The sequence below is a fragment of the Branchiostoma floridae genome, chromosome 2 (genome assembly GCF_000003815.2).
Source record: "Branchiostoma floridae strain S238N-H82 chromosome 2, Bfl_VNyyK, whole genome shotgun sequence".
NCBI classification, from domain to species: Eukaryota; Metazoa; Chordata; class Leptocardii; order Amphioxiformes; family Branchiostomatidae; genus Branchiostoma; species Branchiostoma floridae.
This window is the reverse complement of record NC_049980.1, coordinates 24835439-24861713: the sequence shown is the minus strand read 5'-3', so window position 1 is coordinate 24861713 and position 26275 is coordinate 24835439. Positions and strand designations below refer to the sequence as shown.

General features: G+C 43.9%; 3 protein-coding genes across 5 annotated transcripts in view; 2 read left to right on the top strand and 1 right to left on the bottom strand.

Annotated features, from left to right (window-relative positions):
• The first annotated feature begins 1274 nt into the window (after positions 1-1274).
• On the top strand, positions 1275-20533 carry LOC118409857. 3 transcript variants are annotated; one of them, XM_035811220.1, is made up of 19 exons: positions 1275-10388; positions 10548-10662; positions 10898-11058; positions 11235-12578; positions 12832-13003; positions 13260-13374; positions 13716-13811; positions 14089-14251; positions 14510-14601; positions 15432-15630; positions 16175-16272; positions 16553-16724; positions 17069-17245; positions 17575-17685; positions 17812-17983; positions 18091-18344; positions 18517-18697; positions 18915-18985; positions 19419-20533. In XM_035811220.1, exons 1-19 carry the CDS (start codon positions 1484-1486, stop codon positions 19460-19462), a joined length of 12642 nt encoding a protein of 4213 aa, XP_035667113.1. In that variant the 5' UTR covers positions 1275-1483; the 3' UTR covers positions 19463-20533. The 3 variants fall into 3 exon arrangements, with proteins under 3 accessions (XP_035667113.1, XP_035667112.1, XP_035667114.1); XM_035811219.1 differs by having other exon boundaries at positions 1276-10388; positions 17572-17685; XM_035811221.1 differs by having other exon boundaries at positions 1285-10388; positions 11235-11387; positions 17572-17685.
• Positions 20534-21375: 842 nt separating this feature from the next.
• LOC118409088 (peroxisomal biogenesis factor 3-like) lies at positions 21376-24287 on the bottom strand. The gene is made up of 5 exons (XM_035809953.1): positions 24252-24287; positions 23825-23895; positions 23420-23539; positions 21941-22037; positions 21376-21465 (listed from the first exon to the last, which is right to left on the bottom strand). The coding sequence occupies exons 1-5, from the start codon at positions 24285-24287 to the stop codon at positions 21376-21378; spliced, it is 414 nt and encodes a 137-aa protein (XP_035665846.1).
• The window catches only part of LOC118409858 (regulator of MON1-CCZ1 complex-like), a gene marked incomplete at its 3' end in the record, with an annotated part of 11395 nt that continues 9372 nt past the window's right edge, over positions 24253-26275 (top strand). Inside the window, 1 exon segment of the mRNA XM_035811222.1 lies at positions 24253-24451. Within this exon segment, the coding sequence (XP_035667115.1) occupies positions 24286-24451 (166 nt within the window).

Genomic DNA, 26275 nt, shown 5'->3' with positions numbered 1-26275 from the left:
CCATGAGTTAATAAAGTGATAGCATTTAGCCTATCTAGCATAAAAAGGCTAATTTGAATACTTACACTGGAGTCATCTTAAAAATTCATTTGTAACATTATGGCTTATTGGGTTGTAACGGCCATGACCTTTGACATATGAGATAATTAGGTAATGACTGTCTAGACCTTATGAGGAGGAGCTTACATTAGCATATTAGGTAATCCCTGATTGGCTGGATGCCGACAGCATCCAACCAGCTTACCTGTGATGGGCGGAGTTATACAACCTATTGTCATGCTAGTTAACCTTAGAGATTGTATGAAGAGATTTAGTTAGTCTCGTGCCCCAAGGACTCAGGTGAGGTACTTTGGTAGGGCTTAGTCCCTCTGTTGGATTGTGTACTAGTTATTAGTTAGACCGACTCTCTCTGTAAATATACTTAGATCTCTGTATCATTATCCTAGACCTGTATCCTGTAACTGTAACTTGCTGTAGTCCTAAGTGAAACACACTGTATTATATGTTACTTGAGTTTAGCATAGGTTGAATAAACACGGCTCACAAATAGTAATCGACTGGTTTGGCTGAGTTCCTGATAAGCTAATATAGGACTTAGATACCAAACACTTGAAACGTTTCAATGGTTCCCACGCCGGCCCTGTGAGTAACAGGCTAGTATGTGCCACACAGGGATGTCGAACTCGGAGATTCGAGGACGAATCTTGAAAAAAAAGGGGGAGTAGTGTAACAGTGGTGTTCAAGGACTGCTAAACCGAAGACGCCTAACGGCTTAAGCCTTTTGGCCGAACGGTTTGCACGTCCGATTTGTGATCCGGCTGCCCGGGTTCGGCGCGGGTTCGAATCCCGGGAGTCGGGATGTTGTTTCTTTCTGTTCTACTCGCCCCTCTGGTTGTTTCAGGGTTATAAAAATTGTTTGGACCAAACAGGACTGGAAGAACTGCGTTGAATGACCCCCAAAAGGACTGCACCTGTTGATTTACCCGACATGTAAGCAACCATAAAAGTTTGCTAGCTATCTAAAGTTGATATGTGTAAAAAAGGACAACAAAATGCATTGACACCGCCCTTTAATAGCATGGCACCGTCCGTGCACACGTGCTGAATTGTTGGCTTCCCCCAAAAGACCTTTATGCAAATGACATTCTAATGCAATACACATGGGTCAAACTCCCCGCCAGGGGGCCAAACCATGTGCAACTTTTCTTGTCCGCACATCATGGTAGGGCGGCTATGATTGGACAAAATAAAAGCCTTGTGTCATGATTGGGCGATACTTGAAAATTTCTCGTCAGTCATTGGATACTTAATTTGTGGCTTCGGGCAAGTTTGCATGCTGTGCGCAAGATGGCGGGAAAGCGTGGATAGCTGGAGCTCGAGTATTTCGTCTTTTCCCTGGCTTTTTCACCACAGTGTACCAACAAAAAAGGCAACGTATTTTGACAAGCGTATTGTAGGACCTTGAGGCTGAAAGGAGGACAGTATGGAGTCAAACAAACTCTTTGCACCGGAGATAGGGGCCCGACTAAGAGCGTATATCACATCGGTGGACACAACTTCCAGGGTCGTCAAACTTTGGGCTCAAGTCGACCAGGAAAACGCCAACAACCTAGAGAATGCGATGGAAAACCTGCAACAGTCTCTAGAGAACAGCAACAACTCTCTCAATTTCAACGAGTTGCAGGTAGGTGACCTTTGTTGTGCCAAATTTGCGCAAGACGCGCGGTGGTACCGAGCACGGGTCGTGTCAAAATGCCCAGGGGACCGCTCAGTTACAGTACTCTTTGTTGACTACGGAAATATCGAAGTTGTTGACATCTCGAAAACGACAGCATGTCCTGCCGAGGTAGCTAATATCCCATCCCAAGCTTCTGAGTGTGTCTGTACGGGAGCTGAAGCCGCGGCAGACGGTGTATGGAGCACAGAGGCGGCATCTTTCCTCGCGGAACAGGCTGACACCGAGGTGTCAATGAAAGTTGTCAAAGTCGTGCATGACAAAAGTATCGTAGTTGAAGCATTCCAGGGGTCCGAGGGGGCTGGACAGTCACTTTCAGAAGTGCTAATACAGAAGGGATTTGCATGTCATAGCAGTAATGTGCAGCGAGGCTTCAAGAACTTAACCCTCCCTATTGGCACTAAGGAGAGAATCTACATGTCACATATTGTGTCACCTCATCAGTTCTGGATTCAGCTACACAGCCACAAAGATGACATTACTGAGTTGATGGAAGGCATTTTGGCGCACAAGCACGAAATGGACACACCAGCTTCAGTTCTGCGTGATATCCAGACTGGCACGATCTGTGCTGTATTGAGCAGTGATATGTACTATAGAGGAATCGTGAAGAGCATTACTGATGATGATACTGCCGATGTGCACTGTGTGGACTATGGGGACTCACAACAGACCTCACGTTCTGACATTAAGTACCTCCGACCAGAGTTTACAGTCCTGCCTAGGCAGGCCATTGAATGTTCTCTGAAAGACATCCAGCCAAACCCAGAATGGACAAAAGAAGCTAAACAATACTTTGAACTGGTTACTCTTGAGAAAGAGCTTGTGGGGGAAGTCATTGGGAAAAGTTCAGAGGGAAAGATGTATGTCCAGCTGAAAGAGCAGAGAGGGGGACTGAAGCTTGACATAAGAGACATGTTAATCAAGGACAGTTTTGCCAAATCAGCTATAGGAGACAGTGTACAAGGCTTCAAAGAGACGAAGCTGGAATTCGGTCACGAGTATGAAATGTATGTTTCTGACACACGAGGCCCGGGAGACTTTACATGTCAGCTACAAGAGTCCCTTGATTTGATTGACACAATTGCAGAGGAGTTACAGGATCTGTCGCAAACTGCCAAAGAAGTGCGCAGTTGTGAAATCAAACCAGGCAAAGCCTGCATGGCCAAGTACAGTGAAGACAATTGTTGGTACAGAGCTAAAGTGTCGTCTCTTTCCACCACTGGAGATGTGAAAGTCAAGTTTGTTGACTTTGGCAACACAGAAACAGTTTCAACAAACACCCTCAAAGAGCTGAACTCAAGAATGGCTGAGATACCAGCCCAGTCTTTTGAGTGTAGCCTGCCAAACATAGGGACGTCCTGCTCAAAAGAAGCTTTGGAAGGGTTCAATAAGTTGGTTATGGATAAACCCTTGATGGGCAAAGTTGTCGTCATCACAGGTGGGAAGCATGTGCTGGAGCTGACTGAGAAGGGTACAGGTAGTCCTGTGAGCATTGCAGAACAAATGGCCAAGGCAGGGTTTACTGTTGCACATGCTAAACCTACCGGTCTGATGAATGGAACTGTTCCTGTAGGGAAGGACTGTCCACCTGGTCCAAGTTCTTCATCTGCTACTAGTCAGTCTGCCACCAGTCCCAGACGCCAAAGCAGCAGGTTGCAGTATAAACTTCCTGCATATTCCCCAGGCAGTGAATTGGATGGTCATGTAATGTCTGTGGTCAACATCGGTGAATTCTACTGCAGTCCCGCACAAGAGTCCTCTGAGCTTGTTCAACTCATGGACAGACTGCATGTTGAGTACTACTCACGCCCCGATGTTGAGTCCCTGCAGGATCCTCGGCCGGGCACAGTTTGCTGTGCACAGTTCACAGAAGATGATAGTTGGTACAGGGCTGTAGTTCGTAAAGTCACAGACAAGGGAGTTCTGGTCAGATATGTGGACTATGGAAACTGTGAGACAGTAGAGATGTCGCGAGTGAAAGCTCTCAAACCGGACTTCACTGACCTGCCTCCCCAGTGTTTTGAAGCCTGCCTGATAGATGTGGTGCCGACAAAGGCAACCCTTGCTCCAGAGTTTACCAAAAACTTTGTGGACCACATAAAAGATGAGCCTGTCAAGATAAAGCTGTTCTCCAGAGACCAGGGTGGAAGATATACAGTTGATCTTATGAAGGATAACCAAACAGCAAGCAAAGTAATGAAGGGTTTCTTGCGAGGTAGAGTCCCCACGTCCCCGCCACCTACACCAGGAATCCTTCCGACTGACGTGGAGTTCATCCAGCCGTTTGTAGAGGAGGGAAGTTATCAAGATGTCTTTGTGACCGATGCCACTGACCCAGATGTGTTCTGGTGCCAACTGCTGAGTTCTGCTGAAGAACTGAACACCTTGATGGAGGACATGAACAAGCATTACTCCCAACTGAACCAAGAGGAAGAGGCCTTACACACCTGTGGGCTAGGGGTACCCTGTGTGGCCAAGTATACCCTAGATGAGCAATGGTACCGAGCAGTCATCACAGGTGTATGTAAAAGTGGGGATGTGGAGGTGAGGTTTGTGGACTATGGGAATGCAGATTTCATCTCCAGGGTCAATGTGAAAGCCATCAAGTTGAAGTACATGCAGTTGCCAGTTCAAGCTATCCAGTGCTCTTTGCTGGGGGTCTTGTGCAAGAACGACATGTGGACAGAGCGACAGATGCAGCAGTTTACACAGATGGTGTTGGAGAAGGAGTTTGTTGCAGAAATTGTGGCCAGGGAAGAGCTGGAGGATCGGTATGAGATCGAGTTGTTTGACCACAGAGGCAAGAATGTCAACAATGAGTATGGTAGAGTCACACAAACGTTGGTTTCCAGACGGGACCATGTCAAACCTCCGCCTAAACAGTTGCCAGTGATCCCAGCACCTGGAGCAGCAGCAACAGCTGTTGCCAATGGACATATCATTCCACAGCAACCTGAGGTGATAGAAAAGAAACAGGCACAAGAGAGTCTCGCACCAAGTTCCTCCAACCTCGCAGGTAAAGAGAGTCTGGTACTGAAAGACGAGACTGAACAGCCAGCCGCATCTGACAGCAGTGGAAGCACAGACTCTGCATCAAGCTCTGTCAGTCAGCAAAGTGCTTATATGACTGCACCATCCACCCTTACAGCTGACAGTCGCTCCTCTAGTTGTGTTTCCCTGGCCAGTAGCTCTTCTTCCAGAAAAGGTAGTGTTGACTCAAGTCAGTTTCTTGGATTCAGTCAACTTCAGATCAAGAAATGTGCCACAGAAGAATTAGCTGTAACACACTCTGTCACTCCAAACCAGTTCTTCTGTCAACTGTTGCGGGACTTTCAAGACATTGACGACTTGTCTGAGAAGCTACAGCAGTTCTATAGTGCGGCCCAGTCCTCCATCAGCTATCCTGAAGTTGGTATGCGATGCTGTGCCCTGTACTCAGAGGATTCCATGTGGTATAGGGCCGTTATCACAGACGTCCTGGAACAACAAGTTGAAGTGAAGTTCGTTGACTTTGGGAACACAGAGATGTTGGATCTAACTGACATAAGAGTCCTTGATGAAAGATTTGCTGTTGCACCTGCCTATGCAGTTGAGTGCAGCTTAGCATACGTAAAACCCACCTCAGGAACATGGAGTGCCAAAGCAATTGAAAAGTTCTTTTCACTGACGGAGGAAAGGACACTTGTTGGAAAGGTCACCAGCATAAGCACCCGTGGAAAAGCACTGTTGGAACTGCGAGATGCGGAGAAAGGCGCAGAAGAGCCATCTTTGAACCAGGCGTTGGTGCAGGCAGGATTTGCCAGGGAAGCCACGCCATCTGTCTCCAGCAGAAGCAGCACTCCTGCCAGCAGCAAAGCAGGAAGCCCCACATCTAGTCGATCGGTATCTCCAAAACCAGTTGACCAGAAAACAGCTTTGACATCAGGATCACCTGACAAAATTGTGTACGAGGAGCTGTCTTATGGTGATGGTAGCGTTGTTGATGTGATGGTGTCACTCTTCGTCAGTCCCAGTGAGTTTTGGTGCCAGCCTGTTCAAAGTTACGACGATCTCAGCAAGTTGATGGAAGACATGGGAACCTATTACAACAGTGGTGAGAAAGATTTCATCTCAAACCCAGAAGTTGGCCAAGGCTGTGTGGCACGATTCTCAGAAGACAACGAGTGGTACCGTGCCAAAATCACAAAAGTCATGGGCAATGAGGTGGAAGTAAGGTATGTGGATTATGGCAACAGCGAAAAGAGGCTACATACAGATCTGCGGATGTCAAAGCCAAACTATTCAAAACTACCACAGCAAGCTTTCAAGTGCTCACTGCAAGAGAAGATTTTGCCCTATGATGGAGAGACATGGAGCAGTAAAGCACTGGGTCATCTACAACGCTTGGTGATCGACAAGGAGCTCAAGTGCATTGTTTCAGGCAAACAGACTAACAAGGAAGATGTCCCCTTGTATTTCACTGACTTGACGTGCAAACAGCACATGAGCATAACACAGAAGATGATAGAGGCACAACTTGCAAAGTCTGCAACAAGCAAGATAGATGCAGCACCTGCCAAGGTCATAAAAGAAGCAGCCTCTAATCCAACTGTGCCAGTAGACCCTGAGGTCAAGATCGGACTGTCAGGCATAGCTGTTGTCTCTGATGGAGATGACCCACTGAAGTTCTGGTGCCAGAGGACGAGCCAGGGGTCCAAGTTGGATGAACTTATGGAAGCCATTGATATGCACTGCTTGAGCAAGGACGCAGAAGAGGTAGGAAAGCTGAAGCCTGGACACGCAGTCATAGCAAAGTACAAGCTGGTTGACCAAGGCTGGTACAGAGCTGAAGTGAAGGAAGCAGTGTCGCCGAGGCAATACATCCTCCAGTTTGTTGACTATGGAAACCAGGAGCAAGTCAGTAAGAGCAACATGAGGATCTTAAAACCAGAGCTTGCCCTCCTCCCCAAACAAGCCTTCCCCTGCTACCTTTCAAAAGTGGACATTGTGACACCTGAGGCCAAGGCCAAGTTTGCAGAGTTAACTGCTGAGGCTCAGTTGAAGCTCATTATAGTTGACAAGAAACAGGACAGCTATGAAGTTGAGCTGGAAAACCCAGAATCTGTCCTGCAGATCAACAATGAGATCTTGAAGATAACAGCTACAGCCTCACAGTCTAAGGAACCAGAGGATGTACAACAAAAATCAGAGAGAGAGAAAAGTACAACTATTGCTACGTCCAACCGGAAAGAGACAGAACCACAGCTGACCACACCAGCATCTTTGAAATATCCTCCTGTCGCAGTGCAAGCAGGAGGATCAGTGCCAGTGTACATCAGTCACTGTGAGACTCCAGCAAAGTTCTGGGTCCAGGTAGCAGACCAGGAGCCTCAGTTGAACAATTTAATGGAAGCAGTCGAGTCGTCAGCACAGGCTGGAAAGCCACTATCTTCTACAGCTCAGCTCAGTATTGGGGACCCATGCTGTGCCCAGTTCTCAGAAGATTGTAGTTGGTACAGAGGAAGGATCACAGAAAAGTCAGAAGGAAAACTAGGAGTACAGTTTGTTGACTATGGAAATCAGGAAATGGTACCCTTAGAGAAAGTGCAGGAGCTACAAGCTGATTTGCTGAAGCAGCCTCCATTTGCGGTTGCATGTGTGTTAGAGGGAACAAAACCAACAGGTTCCGAATGGTCCAATGTAGCCAGTTCATGGTTCAAAGAGGTGACAATAGAGCGAGTTCTACAGGCAGAGTTTCTCGACTCAAAAGAACCTGTCAGAGTCAAGCTGTCAGATGGAAGTGAAGATATTGGAAAGAACATGGTTAAGAGAGGACACGCTGTACAGGATGCAGATATCAAGACAGAAACGCCTAAAGCTAGTGGGGACCATCCTGCAGAAGTAGCTAAAGTACCTTCAGAGCCTTTCCCTGTTCTAAAGGAGGTTGACTTGACTGAAGGAAGCAATGTTGAAGTATATGTGTCTGTGACTTTGTCACCCTCCAACTTCTGGTGTCAACTGGCAAGTACGACGTCTGAGCTGGCCTCACTGATGGAAAAGATCTGTGACTACTATGCAGCCATCAACAATGAAGAAGTGCTTCAGGACCCTCAACCAGGTATGCCATGCATAGCCCAATTCTCAGAAGACCAAGGTTGGTACAGAGCAAAAGTCATCAAAGTAGAGGGGGATGGAGTGGAAGTTATCTTTGTGGATTATGGCAACTCTGAGAAGGTGGAGAGATCACTAGTGAAAGTGATGAAGTTGCAGTTTACCGAGGTTCCGGTTCAAGCCTTCCAGTGCTGTCTGTCAAATACAACTCCACCGGGCAGTGTTTGGGACAACGACACCACAGCAAAGTTCACACAGTTGTGTACTTCTCAAGAGGATGCTTATGTCATTAAAGTGTTGGGAAAAGATGGCTGTGGCCTTCATACTGTGGAATTGGCAATGAGTGCTGAAGCAATGAAGAAAGGTGACACGGTTGGAAAGCAGCTGTTAGCAGACAAACCTGCCAAACCAATTGATACTGAGGATACTAGTGTTGATGCTACGGCAACCACAGCTAAAAGCAGCACCAACCCTCCTCTAGATGTAGAAGAAGGGCTTTTGTTCAAAACAGACAGTGTCAAGACAGGAGACAGAATAGAAGCATACATCTCGTTCATGGACAAGTCCAACCACATCTGGTGCCAGAAGGTTGAACAGTCAGATGCACTGGGAGAACTGATGGATACTATTGATACACACTGCTCAAACCTGAAGGATGAGGAAGATGCATTGAGCATGCCTCAGGAACAGACAGCATGCCTGGCACAGTACAGCGAGGATGGAGGATGGTACAGGGCAAAAGTTGTTGAAGTAAAGGAAGGATCACTGACAGTGCAGTTTGTAGACTTTGGAAACACAGAAGAAGTGGTATCATCAAAAGTCAAACAGATGAAGTCTGAGTTCATGGAGCTGCCAGAGCTAGCATTTGAGTGTGTGCTGAAGAGCCTACCCACCCCATGGGAAATATCTCTGGTTAAGCGATTTTCTGACATGACCAATGACAAGGCACTTACAATTGATGTACAGGATGTCATCAAACAGGACAAAAAGCAGGTGCTAGAAGTCATCCTCCTAGATGGAGATCTGTCTGTCAATGAAGCGTTGACACAAGAGAGTCAGAAGTCAGTGGAAACAGCAGCCTATAAACTGTCAGAGATATTGGAGGGAGAAAGCCACTCAGCCTACATCAGTTCTGTGGTGGGCCCAACAAAGTTCTACATACAGATGGAAGGGGCAGAGGAGGTGCTTGAGGGACTGATGGAGAAAATTCAGCACTGTGAAGACCTGTCTACTCCATCCTTGGACAGCTTGCAACCTGGCACACCTGTCCTTTCCATGTACACTGCAGATGACCAGTGGTACAGAGCACAGGTTCTCAGCGTTGAAGGAAGTGCTATCACAGTGTTGTATGTCGACTTTGGCAACTCTGAATCTGTTGGGTTGGAAAGGTTGAAGTCTGTTTCGCCAGAGTTCCTTGTGACCCCACTACAAGCTATTGAGTGCGCACTAGGTAAGAAAGCCACTGATCTGCCTGAGGATATCACCAGTGTTATGCAGGGTTTGACAGAAGTCTTGACCATCAAATTCTTGCACCAAGACGGACAAAAGTGGATGGTAGAGGTGTTCCAAGGTGAGACGTCAGTGAAAGACATGGTGCTGAGAGTAGGGAGAGAAGACGTAGAAGAGACCACAGTGAAGACCTCCACTCCATCCAAGGATGAAACTGGTGATAGTCTACAAAGTGTGGACCCGGAAGTCTCTGCGATCGAAAGTCTGCCTCAGCCAACAAACTTTGTGTATGCAGCTAACGATATCGATGAGGGAGAGCTACAGGAGGGATACATTTCCCACACCACCAACCCAAGTATGTTCTTCGTCCAGCTTGCAACATCCGCTGGAAAACTGGACATGCTGATTAAAGAGATAAACGAGGAATACAGCAGCCTTGGTACATGTGACCGAGAGATCGCTGACATCAAACCTGGGATGCCCTGCATAGTGCCATTGTCAGAGGAAGGAGAGGAGGTATGGTACAGAGGCAGGGTGCAGTTCACCAACCATTCTGTCAGCGTCTACTACATCGACTTAGGAAAGGAAGCAGTCGTCCCAGCAGAGTGTGTGAAGAGTATCTCCCCGAAGTTCATGACTTTGCCTGGTCAGGCCATAGCATGCAGTCTGTCAGATGTGTTGCCTGTTGATGGTTCCTGGCCTGACGGAACGAACGAGAAGTTCTCAGAGCTCACAGAGGAAAGACAACTGATGGTGGAGTTCAACAAGAGGCACGGGAGTGGATGGAATGTAAGGCTCCTTGATGGGGAGGAGTCGATCGGAGCAAAGCTTAGCAAGGAGAGTCAAACTGAGACAACGCCAGCTGTGGAACAGAATGAGACACCAGACTCTGGCTTAGATGAGAGCCATGAGACTGTCTCCTCAGACGTGAGAGCTCAGCCTGAAAGCCAGAACATGGGGATACCAGCCCTGCAGGTTGAGACTGGGACAGAAGAGACTGTGTACTACTTGTGTGGGGAGTCACCAGACCATTTCTCCTGTCAGCTGGCCAGTGCAGAGACACAGCAGAACAAGCTAGCGGAGGACATCGCTAACCACTGTGCCGTAGCAGGTATGTGCTTGACGTCTTGTATATTATTACATCTGTTTTGTTTTTTTTACATTAATTTTTGGTGTGTGAGACAAGGTTCAGACCTAGGATTTTACAGCTGTTCTGTTCTCTCTACATGTATGTAAAACGGATGATTTTTTATTCTTTGCTGTGATCTAGTGGAGCCGTTGTCAACCCCCCTGGAAGGCCAGAGCTGCCTGGCACAGTTCTCTGTGGATGATCAGTGGTACCGAGCAGTCATCACTGCTGTTACACAGCAAGGCTGCGATGTCAGGTACATAATGTCTCGCATGTTTCTTAATCAACTGTCACCTGTTTTATTGATTCCTACATGGACATGACTTGTTGTGTGTACAAAGATGGAATGACTTGATAGTTTGATACAACCTTGATCCCTTCTGTAATAGATTCCCATTATATAATGTACTCCCCTTCTCTTTGGCAGTCCAGTCTCAGGAGACAATGATTTAATGAACTGTTAGCTATATGTAACAATTTGTTTTCTCCAGATTTGTGGACTATGGGAACCCGGAAGTTGTCCCCTGTGCCAAGCTGCGACCCCTTCCTGTGGAACTGTCCCAGCTGCCTGGGCAGGCTATACCATGTAGACTTGCTGCACTGGTGCCCATGGCAGACAAATGGAGTGACCAGGCTATTCAAGTCTTCCAAGGTTTGTACTATTGTCAGGAGGGAAGAAGAAACAAGTGATTGAATTTGTCACATTGTTTTGCATTAGAATAGTAACAGATTCGTGTTGAAAGAATATAACAGTAACAGGTGATGCACACTGACTCAAGCCTTGTAGTGTCCACTTTTGCTAATCATCAAAAATATGTATTTTTTCAGATGCCTGCATAGAGAAAGAGCTTAAGGCCAAGTTTGACGGCAAATGTGATGACAAATTTGATGTGGTTCTTTATGACCCAAGTGAAAGTGATGGCAGCTCCATTAACCAGAAGATGGTCACCTTGGAGCATGCAAAAGCTCAAACAAAACCTGGTAAGGAGGAACCAAATTCCGTCCAGTTGGACCCAGTTTCAAACCAGTTGAAACCTGTTCCCACCCAGTTTGAACCAGTTTCTGTTCCCACCCAGTTTGAACCAGTTTGTGTTCCCACCCAGTTTGAACCAGTTTGTGTTCCCACCCAGTTCGATCCAGTTTCTATTTCCACCCAGTTTGAACCAGTTTCTGATCAGTTTGAAGATGCCTCTGAACAGTTAGAATCAGAGTCTGAACAGTCAGAGCTAATCGATGATCAGGTAGCACTAAATTCTGAAGAATTAGAACCAGCAGAATCTCAAAACAAACCAGTCTCTGACACAGAAGTGCTAGATTCCAACAAGCCAGAACTGGTTACAGACAAGACTGAATCCGAATCTTGCCAGGCACAGCCAGTTTCTGACCCAGAAGGGATAGATTCTAACAAGCCAGAATTGGATACAGACAAAACTGAATCCACATCTTGCCAGTCAGTGCCAATTTCTGACTCAGAAATGATAGATTCTAACAAGTCAGAACTGGTTACAGACAAGATTGAATCGGTATCTTGCCAGTCAGAGCCACTTTCTGACCAAGCAGATGTGGTAGTGTCAGACAAGCTGGAACCAGCAACTAACCAGGCTGAAACAATGTCAGACCAGGTAGAGCCAGAGGCAGACCTTGCAGGTTTGGGTCTTGACCAGCCAGAGCTTGTATCTGAGAAGTCAGAGCCAGTTCCTGACCAGGCAGTAACTAATCAGCCAGATTCAGTTAGTGGTCATACAAAATCAGCATTTGAGAAGTCAGAGTCAGATATTGACCAGGAAGAATCAGTGTTCAACAAGGCAAAACCAGTTATTGACAAAGTGGAGTCAGTGTCAGATCAACCTGAACCAGTTTCAGATCAGAGGGAATCGGTTCCTGACGAGTCAGAGCTGATTACTGACCAGAAAGAGCCAAAATGTGGTACTGACCAAAAAGAACCTGTGTATGGCCAGCCAGATCAAATCACTGACCAGCAAGAAGTGGTTGTTGATCAGGCAGAACCAGTCCCTGATCAGATGGAACCAGTGTCTGACCAGCCAGAACTGGTTTCTGATGAGGCAGGCTCAGTGTCAGGCCAGTCAGAGCCAGGTACTGACCAGTTGGAACTGGTTGGTGATGAAGTGAAGGGAGGGCCTGGTCAGGCTACCGCTGAACAAGAGAGTGAAGGTGAGGTTTAGATGTTTGGAAATGAATTCCAGTAGTTGACATGTAGTTTTCAGCATGTCAGCATTTTTTCTAGATTGACTGCTTATTTTTTATGGTTATAACACAGTTACACTACTGCCCTCATTTTTTGAATGAAACACACTGCTCTTAGTTGCCAGCAACCTTTAAACCAATGTTCTAATATGAGGGTTAAAACATATGAAAGAAATGTTACTTTTTTGTAACCCAGTGTGGCTTTACTTCTTTGTTACAGACTCTGAAGACGAGACACCAGCACAGTACAAGAAGCCACATCTGTCCATAGGTGAGGAGGTGGATTTCTACTTCCTGAGTGCTGAAGACCCAGACAACATGGTGCTGCAGCTGGTCCAGTCTGAACAGGACCTGAACAAGCTGGCAGAGAACATCAGCAACATCTATGACAGGTAGGATTGATTGGACTATGGCTGTTTGAAAACTGATGCTTAAAGCAACTCACAGGCTTGCTGCATTTCTTTGCGTGTGGATGCTTATGTTTCTTGAACCTTGATCTAATTCTCGTCACATCACTTCACTGGAATATTGGTTGTTACCTGAATTATCAACTTGAAGTGAAAATGATGTAAGACAGATGAAAGAAGATTCTTGGAATTTTGCATGTTGGATTTTTTAATACACATTTTTGACCTACCTTCCATACAGGATAGCTGAGTCAGATCTGCAACTGAAAGAAATGATGACGGGTTCTATCTGCTGTGCAAAGTTTACTGATGGGCTGTGGTACAGGGCAGAAGTGGTGTCTGTCGAGAATAACCAGGTAATCTGCTCAAATATGATGATTTGAAAAGAGCATCAAAAAAGTAAGTGACAAAGTTAGACATGCATAGACGTCTTTTGAAGTGTGATGCAAGTGTGAGAGCATGGAACTTTGTCTCTTAGCATTAGATCTACCAAGCGTTAACTTATGTGCTGCCTCCAAATGATATTATATTGTATTGACTTGAAGTTTCTACTTTTTCCTCTGTGCATTTGCTACCATTGCAGGCATTGTTTCTTGAACCTAACTATGTAAAAATCATAGGACATTATTGTTAGTTTTGGATGTTAATTTTACTTTCAATGGTATTTAGTACAAAGTTGTGACACGTTTCCCTCTAGGTGACTGTGTACTTTGTAGACTACGGGAACACAGAAACTGTGGACAGCAGTGATGTCCGTAAACTGCACCCTGAGCTAGCTGACCTTCCCACACAAGTAAGAGCCTAGCCCTCATACTACTGTTTCTGTTATCAAAATATGCCGAGGTCTTTGCTTTGCTGTAAAATCTTTATGAAACAAAAATTCTGTTGATGGATTTAGAAGCTAGAACCTGTAAGTCATCATTAACCAGTGGCAGGTTACTCTTTTGACGTACTGACTAATTTCCATAACATTCCAAATTGTCCCTATTTATTGCTCTTACAGTTGATGGTAAGCTATTATGACACAACTAAGAGTACAGTAGAAACATATGTTTATTTCAAAATCCCAGGCAGTGCACTGTGGTTTAAGTGGGCTTGAGGCAACATCAGAAACATGGTCGTGCCAGGTGAAGGAAGCTCTGGAAGAACTGTGCTCTGGAGGTGTGGTCAGGGGCGTGGTCGCTGACATGGAGGATGATGGGAAGATTCTCCTGGCAACCTGCACAGTGGAGGGTAACTACATTAATTATCATTATTGGTGGTTCCAAACCAATGATGAACAGTATTTACAAGATGACACTACCCATTGAATGAGACAAGAAAGTACCTAAGAAGTAGCTGGCACTAGAAAGACATTACCTTTTTTTTTTTAATTTATTGAAGTGAACACCTAGCATAACTTTATACCCTCTGGCAACTGACATACACAAAGGTGTAAACATATGCCTCCCCACTGTTAACCCAGTTGTAATGTATTCACCTATGATGTAGGTGTGGACATAGTGCAGCAGCTTATGGATCGCAGGTTAGCTACAAGGGAAGGGGAGGAGGCAGAAGGGAGTGAGGTGTCTTCTGAACCACAGGTACTGTACACGTGCTGTAGATTTAAAGAGAAGAGAGACGTTGATTCATAGTAAGAACACACAATGAACAGTCATGAGTATCTTAGTAGGGGTATGTGCAATGTACCATTTAATTTGGGACTGTATTTTTTTGTGTCTTAATAATAATAATCTGGTGTATTTTGCAGCCAGTAGGTACCCAAAGTATGAGTAATGAGGCTGTTTTAACGTGGTCGAGGCACCTCCTCGAGCACGGGACCCCCGTTTTACGTCCCTCCCGGAAGACGATTTCGTGAAAACTTCGTGAGGCTACAGCAATCCGGACGTCCTTGGTTGGTCCCCCATCCAAGCACTGTCCGGACCGCGCGTTGCTTAACTTCCGAGATCGAGGGATCGGGTGTGCCAACGCGCCACGCGGCCGTAGCTTATAATTAATGAATAACAAGTATGCATAGTGACATTTGGGAAGGATAACTCCATTCGAAACAAGCTAAAGCTGCTAGGGGGATCAAACTTCTGTCACTTCCTTCAGTGCATTGGAGGTAACCACCACCCCAATTTGGTGACAGTACCATCTTCAGATCATAAGATTGAAAAAAATAATTCAACTGAAGTACCATAACAAGCTGCAAGGAGGCCCTATATCAAATGATTTGGAGGTCTCATCAAGACCTATCCACTTACCAAATTTAAATTAATACAGCCAAGTATTTTGAGTATTCTCGAGTTATCTTGTTGACACACTCACGCACATACTGTATATGGAAATGCTGCAGAAAACATAACTTTCTTGGTAAAGTATACATACATTTACTTTGATCAACATATTTGACACTACCCCCTTTTTTCAGGATACTGGTAGCGAAGCTGTCTCAACCACATCACAAGATGATACAGAGTCTTGCACTTCACCTGAGACAGAAGGTAGCATCAGATTGGCAGCACGGCAAGTGAAAGCTGGTGACCAGCTGAATGTAGTGGTGACAAACGTGACTACACCTGATCAGTTCTGGTGCCAGGATGTCGAGGCTGACCTCCCAAGGATAAATGGTACTCACAAAATTATTGTGTCTTTGTTTTCAGTTGGTCAATGTTTTCAGTAGGTCAATGTCACAGGGCTGTATACAGGAGCCTGTTTTTAGACATTTCATCCACAAGGCATCCAAAGCCTTCATTGTGAAATGTAAGTGGTCAAGAAGGTTGAAGAAATGACTGATGAACACACATGGTTTACTGAATAATAGATTCTATTTTTTTTCTTCTCATAATCTTTGACTTTGAAAGACTTTGCTCAGAGCTTGAAATACATTTACTTGCACTGACGACTATGGCAAAATGATTACTTGCCTAAGTCTTCTTCTGGTTACGTGTCCAACTTGATTCAGGTCTGTCCATCCATCCGTCTCAATCTGATGCATTATGCTAATCTTATCCACCAAATTGCTGAACTTTTGTATCAAAGCTTGTGATTTTTAGAAGCTCGGACGAATTCAGGAGGATATTCTTTACATGTAGCTTTTGCTTTGAATAACAGACAGGACATAGTATACAAAACAGGTATATGTATTTAATTCTCCTGTTGCTCCACTTCCAGCCTACTGTCAGTCCTGCCAGGAAACAGTGCAGTCTCCAAAGGAAAGTGACCTCTGCTGTGCACTGTACAGTGAGGACCAGACCTGGTACCGAGCAAAGGTGTGATTCTTACTTGTGGATAAGAAGTTTATCTTGGATGAAAATGTCTTGTGAAATGATGAACAAGTAAAAAGTTAAATTATGTATTGTAACAAATAAGAAAGCATTGCTATGTTTGTAGCATTGTGAAGGGGGGGCAATGTCTAAGGGTGAACGCAAGTACTGTTGCTCACCTTGCAGAGGATTGCAAAAACTTGTGACCAAAGTAGAAAAGATATTCTAGTTTAAGTAGGCACATTTATTTCTGCATGACATTTTGTTTGTTTCTGCCTGAATTTAGATTCTGGATGTTGTGAGTTCCAAGATGCTGACGGTGCGGTTTATTGACTTTGGAAGTATTGAGACTGTGAGCGCAGTGAATACTCGCCCCTTGGATGCTGATCTGGCTGCCGTGCCTCCTTGTGCACTGGAATGTAGCATGTCTGAAATACAGGGCAGGAGTACAGATACTGGCAAGCTATAGTTTCTCTTTTGTGTTATACAGTTATTATAGCAAGTTGTTTCTTTGTAGTTTTTTTCTCAGCAATACGAGGTTTAAATTTACCTCCTTATTATATCCATGTTTTGTCAAATATCAGTGTCAAACCCTCTGTTTTGCTGTTGAGCTAAAGTTGTACTGGTTTTATGCATTTAGAAAAATTGTTTCTGGCCTGTTTGCCTATTCTATACACATGTGTACTATTTTGTACTAAATTGTAGTTTGCTTTGCATATACCATTTGTCTACTTCTCATTATCCCATATTCACGTTATTTAAATGATCTTGAGTGTGTGTCTACATGTTGTTAACTGTGTAGGTGACTGGTCAGACGAAGCAGTGTTGTTTTTCGAGGACCTTGTCCAAGACAAGACTTTCCGTCTGCTGGTGGATGATGTGACACCGGAGGGGACCACCAAAGTGGAACTTTACAGCGAGTGTGAGGAGAAGACTGTTTCTCAGCTCATGGTGGTGGCCGGGCATGCCAGGAGGAAGGGTGAGGATGAAATTTGAAAAACCATCTCGCTCAGTGATGAAGCACTGAATAGACATATATACCTACTGTAGTATGTATTTAAGGGGGTTCTTCAACTAGCCATCTTGGGGACTACAAGGAAAGTAGAAAATTATGTATAGATAGATCCATAGACATGCTCATCTCTGTCAAAATGTAGAATTGCAGGAGAAACAAAGAAATTCAAATATCTGATGGACATGCTACTACTCTTTCATTGGTCAACCAAACTGCTAATTGTGTTGTTGACAGTCAGGATTGGTTTATTGCATTTATTGTCATTTATACAAGTATGTTTTATCTTACAGCAGGCAGTGTCCAGAGTGGCAGCATGGACAGTCTGAGCGGCTGCACAGGCACCAGTACGGCTGAGTCGGCCAGCCCTGCTCCAGGCAGTGAGGCAGGAGAGCAGACAGTCAAAGGTGAAGATCACTTACCGGACATTCTGTGTGATTCTTTTGTGAGGATTGAATTCACAGCTTTATTCCAGAATCACAAAGATCGTAGGAAAACTCTCAAATGTTGAATGATTCTTTATTATTATCTAGACGCAGAAGAGACTGTTGAGGAGTTGACAGCAGATTTAACAGATGCAGAGGTAGAGCAGAAACCAGCTGCGGAGGCAGGTGACACCAAGCTTCAAGATCCGGCTGTGGCTGATGCAGGTGATGGGCAGACTGGACATCTCTCTCACTCTCAGGCAGAAGACATCGGCCCATGGTAAGTGACTTGTATCAAGACATGAGTTCAAATCTTAAAGTTGGTATTTATGCTAGAGAGTTTTAATGGATTGGGTTAATGTGTTTATTGCTTTTTCACTCACACAGCTTGGAGATGGGATCTGCTGACAGCATAGTGCAGACTCTAACAGTACCTGGTCCATCAGGCACAAGCCCTTCCTGTCAGACCCCCACCAACAGGCCCTCAGTCTCCAGTTTCTACACCCCAATGGGAGAGGTGTCCCTCTCCTTTGCCACAGACAAAGCTCTGTCCCCTTCTTCAGTGCTAGAGGTCACAGGGTCAGATTGGACAACCTTTGAGGAGACAGTAGGCTCCAGCCCTGAGAGTGGATCACAACAGGGTGAGTACAAAACTTTAAACTGTCTTTGTCTGTCTATTTTATCATTTTCAATATGTGGCCTTTTTTTTCTCTCATGTTTGTAGTTAATAACTGGTTACGTGCCAGACTGTAGAAGCATGGTCTCTGCCTAATGTTGAATGATATTTAACACCAAAATCATTTTGGCCAACAGAAGACAGCAGTGTGAGCCCTGCTGACACCATGAGTGCCCCTAGTAGGCATGTGCCTGTCCCTGCTGCTGATGTCGACAGTGCAGATGAAGAGCAGCTCATTGTGCCCAGTAACACATTGCCTGTCTCTTTTGAAATCAAGGCTGCCATGTCAGCTACTTCTACAGAAACAAGCACACTGAGGTGAGTTCATATTATTTCACTTTCTGTGCCTATCAGTAGCAGAACTTTGTGTCAACCCAATCAAGCCTCCCCATCTATGTGTAATCATGCCTAACCCTGATTGTCAGTAAAAGTGCCAGTATTAAAAAGGTTCAAGTCTTAGGTTACCACTAAGATGATTGGAGGAGTTCCATTGCCTGTCTTTTTAAGATGCTTCTTTGTTCTTGCTTTACCTCAGTGAAATGAATGGCATGACGGATTCGTCTGCAGGCAAAGAGATAGGGATGGGCAAGCAAGAAGTACATACCAGTGAGTAATTATTTTTTCGTATATTACTTCCAACATGAATGAATTACACTGGGAATGATATCCAAAAGAGCAAAATTTTTACATCATAAATGATTCTCTAAAAATTACTATACATATAATGTCAATAGATCAGTTTTTTTTATGATAGGGAAAGGGGTTTTCAACAACTCGAGGGTCCATTTTCCAATATTTTTTGTAATTTAGATGTACACCACGTTTGCTCATTTTGCAACTTTTTTTGGTAAGATTTAGTGTGGTCACATTTTTTTCTAAAAACAGACTAAGGTTGATGCATGCATGGATGTCTTCGATATAATGAAGTCAGTATGGCCTTGCATAGAAATGAGTGTATAAGGCATGTTATTGTATAACATGGGAATGTTTTCACCATACTGCAATACACTTAGACTTGACTGGTATGTTTCTATTGCAGATGGTGATGTGGAGACAATTGGAGAGCAGGTGTACCAAGTTTGATGCCTGCTTGGAACCAGCATACCCGAGTACAGAATAAGGGACCAATGAAAGTCAGCCTAGTTTTGATAACATTTTGTTAATAAGAAAATAGTTGAAGAAGTGCAACATACAGTATTTTTTTTTCTAGTAGATATGAGAAGAGTAGTGTATTGTACAGTGCTGTTGTGCCTTTGCATCATGATAACACAGAATTACTGTTTGGCTGATAGTTCATGTTCATTAACATTGCAAAGTATAGGAAAGAAAGCTGGAGATGTCGATTACAGTTACTTTTTAGTTTCTTTACTTACTATTAATACACAAGTACGTATGTTACGTAGGTTGAGATAGATCAGTGCTATTTACCTTTCTATAGCAACCAGAAGTGTTGTATCAGGTAGATTACTGGAATGTTAAATACTGCACCGTCTTTGGTTGAGAAACAATTTTTCTGAAAGCACAGCAAACTTATAACAGAGTTGAAAGGGTTTTGTGGTATCCACTATGCAATTGTTGCCATTTGTGCCACCATTTATGTACATCATTATACAGAAAACAGATGATATGCAGAGACTTTCTATTTTTGAACTGATGTTTTATAAATTTACCATTATAGTACATTAAAGCAATAGAAACACATTACACCACCCTATAATATGATTATAGACAAAGCTCAGTAGTTTTGGAGTTCAGTAGCCTACTAATGATTCGTTTGTTGTCTGCCTATAAATATTTTAAGCACTTCTTATTTGCTTTAAAAACATGAATAGGAAAAGAGTGTACTTGTGCTTATGAGTGGATGAAGTGTTACCCACCAGTATTATCAGAGCTTTTTTGTTATGCATGTAGGTGGTAGTTTCAGCATTAAAAAAAGTTAACAGCAAACTGTGAATGACAAACCCTCACCAAATTGTACCTTTTATACAAGTTAATGGTTGGTGTAATTTACAGTTAACTGTGCTATACCTATAAGGCTAACACAAGTAAGCGAAATATAACATTACTTTTTTTTCAGTTGCATAGAAGATGTAGAAGTTTTTGAAAAAGTTACAACTTAAATGTTAAGAGTTGAATAAAAGAACAAAATACAAAGCTGTGTACGGTTTATTGATGCATTGATGCATGCCTAGGATAGCAAGGCAGTGCCTTTCTCAATTTGCTGAGCAAAATGTACAAGCAAAATGTCCATATTTATTCCTTAAAATGTGCAAGTACTGAAAAAATTACAAATAGCCAGAAAATGCTAAGATATCTTAGTGTCTACTCCCTGTATCATATGACACTTTGACCTTAAAAGTAAAAGAAGCTCCACCAAAAGAGGAAATGTTCACTTGAAACATGGATAATCTGTGCACCAAACTATGGAAAATACTTTCCTTATGAAAACATTTGGGGGACATGACGCTCAGGGAAACAATCTAATTTAGCCCAACATACATAAAGTTTCAGTTTTCACACATTCCAACCCAAGGGTCAGATGTGACGACAACATACAAAGTTTATATCCTCCCACTTAATGTTCTTTTCTTTAATTGATTTGGGTTGCTAGACATGTTGGTTAAGCTCTAATATTGCTGAAAGATTTTACACAAGGTGTATGTTGGTACACTTAAAACAATAGTCTCTGTGGGAGCATGTGAACGGTTCTTGACTTTCAATGTACACTAGTAATGCATGTAGATGGCAAAATATTTTACAGTATATTTTATGGTAGAAGAATGCAGCAGAATACGACATGGCAAACACAACAAGTTCTGTCTCATCAGCCTTCTCCATATTGGCAAATGCAAATTGTACACGCAATTTTTTTGGATGAAGTTAACCAGTATGGGCTAAGACATGACAAGTAGTTCTTTTACTAGATTAGTCTAGAACGCCAAAGTACTTTGCTGTAATGTGTAAAAGTACATTGTACTTATGATCTACTGAAGTTCTCAGGCAAGTCCGGGAGGCTCCTGGGCCTGGCTGAAGGCCTCATAAACATTGGCTGCAAAATCCTTCACACACTCCATCAACAGCAGTTCCTAAGGAAAAGGAGAAGGTTATTTCTTACAGACTTGTGTCCATTTCACAGGCTAGGTAGTGTTTCGAAATGATTCGTAATCTTACCGTGTAAGTAAGCTATAGGTATGCTAAAACTTTGATTTGGATAGGTGATCAACCTTCAGTGAACCAACTTGATGCCACTGTCTCCATTGGATGACAAAGCCCATGCCAAGCCATTTTCGCACTTTTTGCACTTTCCTGGCCAGGGTAACAACTCCAATGACTAGCGTAACCATTGACACTGACCAGTGTGATGTCTCTTATACATTCCAATTCTACATTTTCCATGTAAAGGTTACCTAACAATTTACATATCCCACAGTTCCTTGGAATAATAGTAGAAAAATGAATATTCCTGGATGAGGAACAGATGTTACAGATATAATTTTATGACACAGTCCATCTTAATTCTAATTCTACTGACAAACATTACAGCTGGAAAGCAGCACCCACCTGTACATATTTGTTGGGGGAGTCACTACAGATCTGGTGGATCTGCCCGTTCATCACTGGGATGACCTTGGCCATGGGAAGGGTCACCTTGGGCACCCTGTAGTAAAACAATGTCATCATTTAGATCAAGGAGGTTAAAAATCACAGGAGAGAGCTCAGTCATTAACACCCCGCTGCGCGCTATTGTTCAGACCCTCCGGGCCCATTGTTTCCGCCCTCCGGCGGTGCGTCTTTGATGACCATGATGGCCGCGGGGTTTCCCGCCATTTCTGATGAGCCCGGATGTGTCAGCCAATCACATGAGCCCAGCCATGACGTCATGCGCCGCGATCCCGGCCGAGGACGACCGAGGGTTGCCGAACTGCAAGCGAGATGAGCGCAGTTTCCGCGGATTTCCTTATTTGGGAAGCGAAGGTGACGTGTGCAAACAGTACTGTTGTGGAGAGACCAAGATGGCGATCATGAAGATAGTTGTTTCGGCGCTGTGCGACCAAGTTGAGTGAATTTACAGGCATTTTTGTCGCTGTATCCCCGATTTTTTGTCTCAGAATTATGAACAATATTCTCTACTTCATGTGTCTATTAAAAAATTATTACGCTTGCCCCGCAAAAGAGACTTTTTTCCACGATAGTAGAGGGCTTGGGTGTGTCAAATAAGTATTTGTTGTTGCTGTCCGCGATCAATTTTTGCTGTTCGTGATGCATGAATTTTGTACTCTGAGGGCTCCGTGGATGTTCATGGCAATGATGGGAAGCAAGATAATATTTCCGAGGAAATCTATTTTGTTGGTATTGAGGGAATTTTTGCCTCACGAGGAACGCAATTTTTTTACACAGATGGCTTGATTTCTAAATTTGACAGACTTGAAAATAAAGTTGCATAGCGTTTCTCAAGCTTCTTACAAATAGCTCCAAAGTTTTTATTTTTGCCGTGTGTCCATTGGGCTATGAAAGCCGACCCAGCGTTCTTCTACACCGCGTGACTTGTTGTTACACACGTTTCTGTGGCCCGTGGGGAACTCTGCTCGCACTTGCCTCCGGCGAAGTATCATCACTATTGATATCTGTTTCTTTAGTAAAAGTAGCGCTGTATTTAATGAGAATCATCCTCAAAATTGCTGAAATCCCGGCCCCAAATCGATGTTCCTGGACGAGTGATGTTGAAACTGATTCGTAAACAAAGGCCCACGCTAGTCTGGCGAGATGCAGATTGGGGTAATTAGCACTTCGATGTGATTCACACTCGCGGCCAACAAGGTACAATAGGGAACTCTTTCCTGTGATTTTTAACCTCCTTGTTTAGATGCATAAAATTCTATTTCGTGATGTGGCTTGAAATCTATTGCCAATGGCATAAATACTAACTTTGGAAAATTACAATGCCCTTAGGTTTTGGTCCCTACTTGCACATTAAACCTGGAGTTATCTATCTGTCTTTTCAAAGTTAGCCATAATGGTATTACAGAAGACATCACACACCCCATGTCCCCATCTGCGGCCACAGCATTTCCCTCTGCACTGAAGAACACGCCTACTTCATCACACAGCCGGGTGAAGCTGGCCTCCAGACACTTGGACAGCACTGTCTGGAAGTCAACACTGAAAAGAAGGTTCATGTAGTGCTGTTACATCTTAATGGTTTTCTGTGTTGAGAAGATAGGGATGGATTAGACCTTACTATTTCAAAGGACATGGATTACCTGTATGTACATTGATATGGATGAAGAGGTCAAACTTTGATGATGTTCAAAATATCAACATGCTGCTCATTTTCGTTTTGTCAAACAGTCGTAAAAAAAGTCAACAGAACTGGCACTGGCATTTTAAATCGAAAAAATAGGAACTGTTACAAATGTATTTTTTAAGACTTTTCCTGTCACCCACCTCTCGATCATGTCCCTGGTCTCTGACAGCAGCTTCTGTAAGACCTGGTCATCCTGGGACAGGCTGGAGGCCTGCACAAGTCATGGGGAGGAGATGATGACTGACAGTGAGCATCTGGTTTACATGTTTCCTAATGAAAGCTCATATGAGTTGATGAATTCCATATTGGTTTACATGTTTGTTTAGTCAATAACTTAAAATTTGTTACAAAATTGTCATGTAAGTATTTAAGGTGACAGACAGACACTCCTCTCCTGTCATTATTTCTTTATACTTTCCAATGAATGGAATGGGCTGCCACATGATTTGTTCGAAAATTGGTAAGCCAAGTAAACCATAAGTCTGCCCTGTATGGTAATCCCTTTATTTGATCATAAACCCTTGGACAGTAAATACACTGGAGGAATATCGTGCAATATCATGTCACCTGGTCGAGTTTTTCCTCTTCCTCCTCAGGCAGCATGTACTTGGTGAGGCCTGACGTGCTGGCCGACCTGCCGGTGATGTCCAGCCCGTCCTCTGGTGCCCGCTCCACCTCCCTGCGCACCTTCCACACAGCCTGGTGCACCTCCTCCAGGGACAGCTCCTGCCTCAGGGACAAGCTGCAGTTCACAACAAACATGCTAGGTGGGGTAGCTGGATTCAATACAATCCAATTCCAAAGCTAAACTGATAAGATTTAACACCTCTGACTCTATGTCATCTACCTCACATTAGCTACCTGCCCTGTCGAAATCCTGTTGGGAAATACATGTATATGGCATAGTATAGCAGAAGTAGTAATTAGCAAAGCTTGGTGAAACTAGTACATGAGGGTCTGCATGCCTTTTTCCGTTAAGCGTTACGAGCCATTTTAATTCACCGTTAATCGTTACCGACCCTCTCTAATTTAACGTTAATCGTTATCGGTATATTCTTCGTGAAGCGTTGTTGGTCGTTTTAATTCAACGTTAACCGTTATTTTTTATCCTGAATTCACCGTTAAGCGTTACCAAGAAATTCTTCGTAAGCCGTTATACACACGAAGTCAAATGCCAGATAGAACCCCGGAAAATGCAGGAAATGGCGTTTCAAAGGGTCCAGATTTTAAAATTTTCTCCGAGCCTCCCGGCCTTCGGCTCTGGACAGGGTAAAATATGTTGCGGAAGCGTCGCCCTGAAAAAGTTTATTACTCGTACAGATTTCAGTGTCAAACTTAGCTTAGGCAAAAAGTACTCCTAGAATGCAGAAAATGAGGTTTATCCGGACCTTCCTTGCGACGGCTGGCGCCTTTGGCGCTCACGATGACATGGTGAAAATATGTTAGGGGCGTGGGAAGGCACAACAAACTTTTCTCTCTAATAAAATGTCATTTAATTTAGCTTCGTCTTACAGCAAAATCTGTCCTTCAAAATGCAGTTAATGGCGTTTTCAGACGGTCCAGATTTTAATTTTCCCGGACTTATATTGCAACGTCCCGTGCCTTCTGAGCTCGAAATGGTAAAATATGTCGGGAGCTCTGGGGGTGGACGCCAAAGCTATAATCATTGTGCAATTTGATGAAAATGTCAAAACCAACCTAGCTTGGTCAGTCGGCAAAATTTGCCGAAAATGCAGGAAACCGCATTTAAGAGGGTCTTGATTTTAAAATTTTCCCGGGGGAGCATACCCCCGGACCCCCCTGGGATGCGTCGCGCCTTCGGCGCTCCATGTGCTGAAACAATAGTTCAATCCCCCCATAAGAAATTTGCTGCCGCCGCCTCTGTGGCGGGCCAGGAACTCTAGATCTGCCTCCGTCAATTTACAGATGTCATGGACATTGCCACTGTCATTCCTCCGGGTTCTGGGCACCTTTTGCTTTGTCATTAGTCGGATATTTTCCCCCATTGATATAACTACTCTAGCGTTGTATAAATAGGTTACGCCAATGTTACTTTCAACAGTGTTATGTTTTGTAACTCCTTCTGAATTTACCGTTAAGCGTTACCGGGCCTCCTGAATTTACCGTTAACCGTTACCGGGCCTCCTGAATTCACCGTTAAGCGTTACCAAGACCCCCCCATGCAGACCCTCGTACATGTAGTAGATATCGAAGCCTAGTGGAACTAGTAGGCTCTATGCACTTCGTGCAAGAAGACAAGTGAGTGTGTGGCATAGTACAGTCTGGTGCTGGAAGCCACCATAGTCGCTGATCCTCAAACATTTGTGGACTGGACTAGGTAAAGGTAGCTACAATCATAATGTATAATCAGCACAAAGATAGCATCACTTGTCTTAAATTGGATATAATATTGTAAAAAGGATATTGATAACCACACCTTCCGATCACTTCTTGTACCGCTTGTCTTGTATCACTGATCAACAGAGTCAAACCTGGACAAAAGATATGGATGTTAATACTAAGACACAATATTCTTTATTGACACGACAAAAGTACAGCGATAGACTATAACATATACATGTATAAAGGTG

Bases quoted from the DNA above. Each gene is read 5' to 3' on its own strand.
- LOC118409857 (XM_035811219.1), top strand. From the start codon at position 1,484: ATGGAGTCAAACAAACTCTTTGCACCGGAGATAGGGGCCCGACTAAGA. The intron at 18,345-18,516 runs GTGAGTACAAAA...TTTGGCCAACAG, and splicing joins TGAGAGTGGATCACAACAGG to AAGACAGCAGTGTGAGCCCT. The intron at 18,698-18,914 runs GTGAGTTCATAT...GCTTTACCTCAG, and splicing joins ACAGAAACAAGCACACTGAG to TGAAATGAATGGCATGACGG.
- LOC118409088 (XM_035809953.1), bottom strand. From the start codon at position 24,287: ATGCTGCCTGAGGAGGAAGAGGAAAAACTCGACCAG. The intron at 23,896-24,251 runs GTGACATGATAT...TGACTTGTGCAG, and splicing joins AAGAGGAAAAACTCGACCAG to GCCTCCAGCCTGTCCCAGGA. The intron at 21,466-21,940 runs GTGGGTGCTGCT...CCTTTTCCTTAG, and splicing joins CCCCCAACAAATATGTACAG to GAACTGCTGTTGATGGAGTG.